Consider the following 9,110-nt stretch of genomic DNA (forward strand, 5'->3'; position numbering starts at 1 on the left):
CTCAGGGATTTCTCAAACTGTTCAAATATTAGGTTGCATCACCTATCTTTCACTCTTCCCCAGTCCTTGCGTCTGTCATCAGCAAGAACCGCTGCCAAGGAGACAGCAGTTGTGTGGTAAACCACCTGTCCAACCAACTTGCTGCTCCTAGCTCATGATGTAAGGAAGTGGGCAAAAGCCTCTGCACACTTATGGCCTTTGAGAGTTTTATTGCCTTTTCTCAGCCTCACTGGTAGGAGAAAATCAGATCTCTATGATGTCCCTGATAAAAGGCATCCCTTACCCTGAACTCCACTTTCCTCTTGCCCAAACTGGGAGAAGCAGCAGTTTTACTTTTGTTTCTCTGCATGAGTCAGCCTTCCTTTGTATGGCCAGCAGAGCTTGAGGGGCAGCAAGGACACATTCCATGCTCCTGGCAGGAAAACCCATCAGGGATGTTTCACCCACCTGCCCTGGGTGCACACAAGGACAAGGGGCCCTCTCCATATGGAGGTGTTTGGGGCAAGGAGAGCATTACTGCGTTACTGCTTTATCTTCACACGTTTGCTTAGCTGCTTGTGATAGCATCTTTTTGAGAAGTGAAATTTGGAGGCTCAGCTCTGGCTGTAGTAGCTGCTTCACCTTTTTAAAAATAGCCAATGAGCAAAGATGCTGCCCCCACCCTTCCTGCTTGCATGGGAGAGGTTACCTCAGCTACTTCCTCCAGCAGCCCTGGCTGCCTTTCCCCCCCTCTTGCTTACTCATGTTGCTGCTCCAAGGCTATTTCATATCTTCTTGCCTGGTTCCCTGTTAAAAAAGCTATCCCAGATCTGATTGAGTCGCTAGTTTCCCTGCTGTTGACCTGGGGAAACAGTCTTTGGAGAGTTTTTATCAATTCCCCATTAACCTTGGGCACAAAGGAGGATGCAAATGCAGCACTATGAATGTCCCAGCTTCCTCCATTTCATTGATCAATAACTCTTCCCTGGTGAAGCAATGAGCCACATTTTCCCCTCCACTTCTTTTTAAGGCAGTTAAGCAAATGCAGAGCCTTTGGCAGCCCTTGTTAATCTTAAATTGATTTGTACCTCAGCTTTCCATTTTTGTCTCTTTGCAATTTAGTGAGCATGTCATTCTGCTCATACCCTTTGTGGTTTTCCTCATGGCCTTCTATTTTGACCAGTGGGATTCTGAAGAACTCTGCAGCTGTATTTGCCTCCTCTGAAACTTGCCCCCTTCCCTCAGCAAATAATAACTGGCTACCAACACTGTTAGTACAAGTCTCAGGTGTCTGGATCAGCTCTTCTTGAATTCATGAGCAGTCTGTCCCTCTTAGTTGAAGGTTTTTAAAACCCTTTTCTCCTTAAAATAACAACATAAGTAATTTCATGCTATAGACACATGAGAAGGGTTGTGCTGGTCCAGCTGAAGGACCACCTAGCCTGGCTATAGAGTATCATGGGATCCTTTTAGGTCAGAAAAAAGATGTTTGAGTCCAAGTTACCCCAGCACTGCCAAGCTGGTGCAGGTGTTTATGTCACTGGTGGCAGGAATATTGATGGGGCATTGAATGGAACTTGGTCATGCAGGTGCTGATGATGTCATGCCTGGCAGAGGAGCTGATGGGGTGAGTGTGAGAACCTGGCCCATGACAGATACACTTCACTTCTCACCTTACAGGATACTAGTACTAAACCAAAATCTATCTTGTCTGTCCTATTGACCAGCAGGCAACTACTTCACTCTATCAATATCGTTATCAGGAAAAGGCCAATTAGAGCTGTCCCTGAACTGCAGCTGGACTGCACACCAGTGACCCTCCTCTTGGGCTGGGAGCCCTCTCAAAATTAGAAATACCTTACCTGAGATGAAGAGAACCCTTCTTTATCCAAGGTGGAGAGATCCCTCACCTATGACAGATCCTCATTAAGTCACTGATAGCTTGCTGAACATATACTATGGAACATTACTAACCCATGTAGTTACTCCAAATTATAATAAACTTTGTATGGATAATTCATTAAGCATAAAGCATTGTCCAAGTCTGAGAATAAGACTGGACTGAGCTGCACTGTGGTGCCAGAAGAGGTTTGAAAAGCAGGAGGGTCCACTCAAACTTATAACCCAGTGGGAGGGTCCTCCTTATTCTTCCTGTCTACAATCCCCACATTGAATCATTCTAACTCAATGATCAATTTTCAAGGTTAGCCCCTCCATACATTCTCATTTGTTTAGCTAATTGAACTTAGAAATCCAGTGGGTGCTCTGTCAACCCTTACTGACAGTCCCCCACTTTATTCTGATCTGTTTTCATTCTACTCACTCCTAGGATTCTCAAAGTCCATCTCCACACCATCTCAAGGTGTTCCTCACTGCTTCCATACTATGATCCCATTCTGTGTCAGCCATTGGCCATGGTTTTCCCCCAGCTGCTTCTTCCCCTTCTTTGATTACACTCCTGGATTTTATACACTTGTGTAGGGCAAACACCACTTCAAATAATGGTTGGACATCTGCCCAAGTTGGATCATATGCTCTGAGAATAATCCAGAAGATCTGGACTACCTTTTTGGGGTCATCTCTGAACCTGAGCATCTGTTGTGGCTGTAACACTAAATCATCAGAGCTATGTGGTGGTTTCAAACCCAGCAGGAAAATTAACTCCACTCAAGCTGCCCCTCTTCCCCTATCCTCTTCCAACAGCAGAGGAAATACCAGCAGAGACTACAAGTGGGAATCACATTTTTACTGCAAAACTCACAATAAACACAACAGTATCAATAAAAGAGGGCACAAAAGAGAGTGCTCTACCCACGAGAAGGGTATTCACCACCAAACCAGCAAAAACACCTAACCACTCCCAGTACAAAGTAGATCCATGTGCATCACTGCAGCAGCACCTCTGTGAAGCAAGAAATGCTTTTCCATCCTTGCCCCTTGTGTTTCAAGTGAGTGAAACAGAGCAAGGTCAACACACATCACAGCAGGTGCCTGCACCAGAGAAAATCCAGAAAATTCCTCCAGGATTTCTCATGGCCATGCCACCCAGCACATCCAGGACCAAGCTCTTCCTGAACACCATGTTGGCCACACAGTGCACAGTGTCATTCCTGAAACACGGAGCAAGTAGCTAGAGGAGCCTCTGTCAGTGACAGGAGACACTGAAAAGAGTTGCTGAGGCTTGGCAGTGCTTGGAGCTGCAGAAGGCAAGGGGAAAATGGGCTCAAGAGCCCTGTCCTCACCGTGAGACATGGCTTCTTCCAGGGGAACATAAAGCAGGGTTGTGCAGCCACTTGGGGTAATAGGTGGCTTTGGTCACCGAGATTGCACTGCTGTATGAGCTAACACCTAGTTTTTGAGGAGGATGACCCCAACAGGTGGACAACAAGCTGCTCACCCTCCCTCATTCACCCTCTTCCTTGGGGGAGACATCCACCTCTGTGCTGGCAGCACTGCCATCCCCACCACTCTGCTTCTGTTGTGATGGCTTGATCTCAGTGTAAATGACGTTGGAGGAAGCAGATCCTGTCCCCTTGTTTCTAAAATTCAGGTTGGCATAGGTCAGGTCTGCGGTCCCTGTCACTGGAGCCACCTGCAGGGAGAGAGCAATGAGTAGAGCCTTGGCTTTTCTTTCTGTGTCTTCCCTGCTAATATTTTTCCACTGGCACAACTCTTTGTGCTGCCCAAGCATTACCCAGCTTGCTCAGAAATGCCACCTACTCAAACACTCATAAGCCCTTATTTAATAGGAATTAATAAGTGTTTAGAACCATGTTTTCAGAAAGCAAAGCTGATTTTACTGTGAAATCCTTTAAGTGGGTATTCAACAGCCAATGCTTTTTTTGACGGGGAAGAGGAAGCAATAGGTGCAAAGCTGTCCCTGGCTTACCATACTGACCTGATTCCCCTTCACCACTTCCCCACTCATGAGCTCTCCTGAAAAAGGAAACCTAGTTTAAACACAGTAGTCAAAACAATGACAATGATCATTATTTTAAATTAAGAAAATAATGAAAGAATAAAGCCAACATCTGCATTGGTCCTGCTTTTGTTGCAGGAGAGGATGCGGCACTGTGGCTCTGTGGTTCTGAAGATAGCCAAAGGGCTGGAGGGATTGGAAAGGACTTAAAAGCCCTTGAAGGGGCTGGATGAGAGCCCTGAGATGAACACTTCTGGATATGCAAGACCTGTTTCAATCACACAACAGGTTGTGTCATAACCAGACTCCCACCAGCAACTGGCCAGAAGGAAGGGAGAGGGGTGAACCTTCTCACCATGCTGGGACAGCTTGTTCAGGAGGACAGACTTATGAAGGGAACACAGAGTGAGCAGGAGCAGTAGGATGTCAAAGATGGACATCTCCCAAGCCTGGCTCTGTCCAGACCAACAGTTGAGGAAGAAATGCCAACCTGTTCTGTTCCTTCTGCACTGCCACAGCAGGAAGCCAATTACTGGCATGTAAAGGAGCGTCCCGACTGCAAAGCCAAAGAGGATGCACAGGAGGAGGTTAAGTCCTGCACACAAAACATCACAGAGGCACTTGTGAGCCACCATCCCCCCATGCAGGGATACATGCTGCCATTGCCTTCTTCATGGCAGGGTTAGATTCTTCCAAGACTTGGGCTTCCAGACCCTGAACCACCCACAGCATCAGGGTGCTGACAAAATCCTGTGGGGAACGGTCTCCAAACTCATCCCAACTCAGCCAGGGGGTAGTTGGAACATCAGAGCCCCTTCCCAGCATCAGAGCCTCTGATCCACTGGTACCTAGCCCAGTCTGGCAGTTGGTCCCACCCACTCATGGGAAAACATCTGGATGTTTTTCCCCTTACTGCTCCTCCCTCTTTTTCCCTGAAGACTCCTCCTGGCCCCCACTCTAGCAGTCAGGGGACTGTGGGGATGTACCTGTCCAGATCTTCTCTGTGACATTGGTCTGAGATTCTGCAGAGCCACAGCCTGAAAGGCAGAAACATGAGAGAGAGACTGTCCAGGCGCAGAGAACACCCTGCACCCTGCTCTGCTTTGGAGCAGGAGCCTTGAACCCACAGTCTGGGCTGTCCTGCTCCTGCCACCATAGCTCCAGCCATGGCAGCTGGAGTATACAGCAGGTCCTATTTCAAGGAACCAATGGCCCAGAAGCTCCATGGTGGGATCTGCCAAAAGGTGCCTTGCTGGGTTGGCTCCTCCAGTTCTTGGGATGGTTTCAGGGGAAACAACACATGGAGGAACCAGAAAAGCACTGGATATAGCATCCTTCTCTGCCCACTCATCTCCCCCATGAACACGGACCCACGGCCACTTACTGAGAACTGCTGCTTGTGTGCTGTTTCCAGCGTCTGTCGAGTTTGGTCTTGTGATGAAGACCCTACACATACAGATCCCTGTGTGGGCTGTACTCATGTTTGAGCTGGTGAAATTCATACAGTTTTCTCCTGGAACCACAATGTTGGTTTGATTCTTCACTTCCAGACATTTAAGTTTGTACCTATTCACCTGCATTGTGAGATTCTCCAAACAAATCTCGCACTGCACAGTGGTGCCTGGCTCTCCCAGCTCACTGGCTGTTCCTGGAAGAAACAAAACCAGAAGTGATAGCAGAAATATTTATGATCTTTCAGGGTCATGTCCCAAGTGTCACTCATGAAAGACAAGGTGAAATGACTGTCCTTTCCTGCACCAGCTGATGATCTCTTCCAAATCTGACTGCTAAGCATTCCTCAGCACTCAACACTGGAATGTTGCACGTTGACTAGTGCCACTGGACACTGTGCAGTGCACAAACTTTTCTGTGTCTCAGGAAGGACTGAAAACGTGAGGATCAGGGGGCAGGCACCTCCTCCTCCTGTGACACAGGCACCCAAGCAGGAAGTGCCTCAGGCTCCACCATTTCATGGAGCATGAGGTGGGACTGAGGGATTGGCAGTGGAGAATGGTCAGGCCTAGAGAAGCAAAGAAAATATAGTAGACAGATCCCTGCAGCCTCTCTGGCTTCATCCCACCCCCTAATGCTCACTCTGGAGTACTTCAGAATCACTGCTGAATCTCTGAGCTGAATTCATCTTCACATGTTCTCAGCTGAGTCCTCCCTCTCTCACCTCTCTTCAGTCCTTTCTTTCCACTCTAAGGGGTGTTAGAGGACTTCTGTCCCTTACCACCCTTGCTCAGTTCAGAACATCTGTTCTTGGATGTGTTGTGCTCTCCATCCTGCGTATGTACGTTCCTGCATGTGCTTTGTTCATGCTGGCAAAGATGAGTTGGGCCAGATGATTTTTCTTCTCCATATCATTCTGCTGTTTTCCATTGTTTCAGGTGACATTAAAACACTTCACCTCCCTGGCAGGGCTGCTCGAGCCTGCCTGGGGCAGACACTGTAAGATGAGATCTAACCCTACCAACACATCAACTGTGGCTGAAATCTGGTGAGCAAGTCCTGCTGGAAAAAAAACCCCTATAAACAGTTGGTTTTGGGTTAAGGAATATCCACATCTGCCATGTGAAGCTGACCCCTTCTGCAATAATCAGGCTTATAAGCGTTCCTGTTTCCTTCCCCCCTGACTGTTTTCTCTCCCTGCTGCTGAAGGCGAAGCTGGTTTGAAGCCCCCCAAGCTCACAGCCTGTGTGTGCACAGTTGCCAGGGGGACCCCTCTGCAAGGCACATGGCAAGGTGCTGGCACAGAAGACGGGCTAAACGATGCAAGAGGAGAGGAAAAGGCAGCAGCAGGCACTTCCCACACCTTCTGCAGGCATAAGCAAAGAGGGAAGAGCTCAGAGCAGAGGCAAGGGCACTGGGGGACTCACCAACTGGCAGCCAGGTAAGGAGCAGCAGGGGCAGAAAGGTGTTGGTTAGCCAGAGCTCCATGCTTCCCAACAGCCTACTGGTGACCACGCTGGGTGCCTGGTGGGATCGGTCGGGAGCCTCCGTCCCTGCCTGCAGCGTGGGGGTCACTGCTCAGCCGAGGGGAGCTGAAGCCTTGCTGGGACCTCGCCCCTTCGCCACTGGGCCAGGCAGTTCCCTCTGTGCTCACAGGCTTCCCCTCTCTTCCCCTTCTCTTGCCTCAGCCCAATTCTTATCTCCTCTCTTCTCTGTTTCCTCCTCCGGTTTCATCCTGACCACACGTTCTTGGCCCCGAGACCCAAGTAATGCATGCGGGAGCTGCTGATGGCCATTTCCCACTACTCTAGGGTCCAGTCCAGCAGCTCCCTGCCGCTTCCCCAGTTTCCTACAGCACCACCTCCCCACACCACCCCAGTCTGTTTTGTTTTACACCGGGGAATGGACCCCTTGGAGGAAGCAGTGCTGCTGTCACAGCGGGGGTGGGGTGATGTCCACACCCACCTGGTGATCGGGTGTGCTCGCTGAGCTCAGGTGGGAACCCACACACCCTGCCAGCCCCCAGGGACCTGCGGTTTGACATGGGGATGGGCTTGATCTGAGTGTTCTGGTTGTGGGATGTACACGGCCCTGCAGAGCCCTGCCCCCTGCTCTGGCCACGAGTACCCAGATCCCAGCTCCAGCCCAGCCCCTGTATTCCCCTGCCACCTCAGGCATGAGGGACACTAGGACAGGAACATCCACCAGGCCAGACACAGCTTGTGTCACCCCTGCCACAAAAGGGACATGGGCAGCAGTCAGCAGGTGCAGGTTGCTCTGTCTCCCCAGCTTCTGCGGGTGCAATCTCTGCTGCTCCCCACTGCCTGCCACTGCTTTTCCTCTTTGAGTTCAGAGCAAAACCTCCTCCCATCTGCCATTTCCTCCCCTTTAGCTTCTATCAGCATCCACAGTAACCACCCTCCACACCGTGGTGGGCACACACAGCCCAGCCACACGTGTCTCTAGAAGAAAGGGTGTTCACTGGAGCTCTTCTCCACCAGCCAGTGCAACCTCCTGGCTGAAGCTGAGGTCTCATCTGCAAACCAACCCACATGAGGAAACAGCAACACCAGCATAATATTTGCCGATAAGAGGGTACCAGATCCACAGGAATGACAAGTGAGAGGTTCTGTGTTCCTCTTGCTCTCCCCTCTGGACCTCTTCATCTCTTCCCATGCTCTTTCTGATGTTCACTTCCTCTCTGCATTCAAGTCATCTCCACTCATCTCACAATTGCATAATGATGTGTACTTGTTCGCTTCCTTCCCTTTGATCTCTATTCTGGTTCTCACGTTTCCTGGCACTGATGAAGCCAAGACCTTCTCCAGCAGGAAGTGCCTTCCCAGTCTTCCCAGCTGTGGTGCTGGGGGAACTAAAGGTTAATGTCTTGCCTTCTGCTGACTCCACAGAGCTCCTCTCCTATCAGAGTCTCTTCCAGCTCCACAGCAATATTCCATGGTGTTCTCTGCCAAGGAGAAAGGAGAGCAGGAAATGACAATGCTGCTGTTAATAGCATACAGGGTGCCCCATCAGGAGCAGCTATACCAGGCACTATACAGTGTCCACAGCAACAGCTGTCCATGGCTGCAGAGCTCCTCAGGAGCTCCCCACTCCCTTGAAGTGAACGAGGAAAATACAGAACGTGCCACCACGGTCTTCCTCTCCCAACTGCTGGGAGCCGGCCAGGAGCCTCCCGTGTGATGCTGGGGAGGATGAGGAGCAGTGTGAGAAGAGCTGTCCTCAGTCGGCCCGTGGTGGCTTTACAGAGGCTCCTCCTTGGGTGCTCTGCCCTCTGCAGGGTCGCCAAAAGCCATCCTGCCCTCCGCCTGAACCTCACAGCCCTGTGGGGCTGACGGGGCTCGCAAGCACATTGATCTGAGGTCCCGGAGCCCTCACGGAGCTAGGCATGGAAGGGTACGGTGACACCGAGCAGGATGTGTCTGCAGAGACTGGAGGTGTCCCGGGCTCCCTGGGGCAGAGCATCGTCAGGAGGCGGCCGCCCCGAGACCCCGATACGGGCACAGCCCGAGAGCCCGGAGCCCCTCACCGTAGCGCTGACCGCGGGGATGACGCGGCCCCGAGCTGATCTCTCATTGGCTGCTGTCTCTGTCCGTTACACCAAGTCCCGCCTCCCCGCCCATCTCCTGCCGTAGGATTGGGCGTCCCTCACGCGGCGCGTGAAGCCCCCTGGGCGCCGCCATGGCTGCGGCCGCTGCCCGGCGGAGGGGCGGTGCGGCGCTGGGCTGCCGCGCATGCGCGG

The 9,110-nt window shown here is 51.1% G+C and overlaps 1 protein-coding gene across 3 annotated transcripts; it reads right to left on the reverse strand.

Annotated features, from left to right (window-relative positions):
* Nucleotides 1-2,704: 2,704 nt before the first annotated feature.
* LOC116450013 lies at nucleotides 2,705-8,996 on the reverse strand. Of its 3 annotated transcripts, XM_032122040.1 has the most exons (7): nucleotides 8,898-8,996; nucleotides 7,950-8,315; nucleotides 5,283-5,546; nucleotides 4,885-4,935; nucleotides 4,389-4,493; nucleotides 3,869-3,915; nucleotides 2,705-3,571 (listed from the first exon to the last, which is right to left on the reverse strand). In XM_032122040.1, exons 2-7 carry the CDS (start codon nucleotides 8,014-8,016, stop codon nucleotides 3,383-3,385), a joined length of 723 nt encoding a protein of 240 aa, XP_031977931.1. In that variant the 5' UTR covers nucleotides 8,017-8,315; nucleotides 8,898-8,996; the 3' UTR covers nucleotides 2,705-3,382. The 3 variants fall into 3 exon arrangements, with proteins under 3 accessions (XP_031977931.1, XP_031977933.1, XP_031977932.1); XM_032122042.1 differs by lacking the exon at nucleotides 8,898-8,996 and having other exon boundaries at nucleotides 3,878-3,915; nucleotides 7,950-8,891; XM_032122041.1 differs by lacking the exon at nucleotides 8,898-8,996 and having other exon boundaries at nucleotides 6,778-8,891.
* Between the last annotated feature and the right edge of the window lie 114 nt (nucleotides 8,997-9,110).

The sequence above is a fragment of the Corvus moneduloides genome, chromosome 12 (genome assembly GCF_009650955.1).
Source record: "Corvus moneduloides isolate bCorMon1 chromosome 12, bCorMon1.pri, whole genome shotgun sequence".
In the NCBI taxonomy this organism is placed as follows: domain Eukaryota; kingdom Metazoa; phylum Chordata; class Aves; order Passeriformes; family Corvidae; genus Corvus; species Corvus moneduloides.

Excerpts from the sequence above, each read along its gene's own strand:
- LOC116450013 (XM_032122040.1), bottom strand. The coding sequence starts at position 8,016 with ATGAAGAGGTCCAGAGGGGAGAGCAAGAGGAACACAGAACCTCTCACT. Across the intron at positions 5,547-7,949 it reads TTGTCATTCCTGTGGATCTG|GAACAGCCAGTGAGCTGGGA; the intron begins GTACCCTCTTAT and ends TGTTTCTTCCAG. Across the intron at positions 4,936-5,282 it reads CACACAAGCAGCAGTTCTCA|GCTGTGGCTCTGCAGAATCT; the intron begins GTAAGTGGCCGT and ends TCTGCCTTTCAG.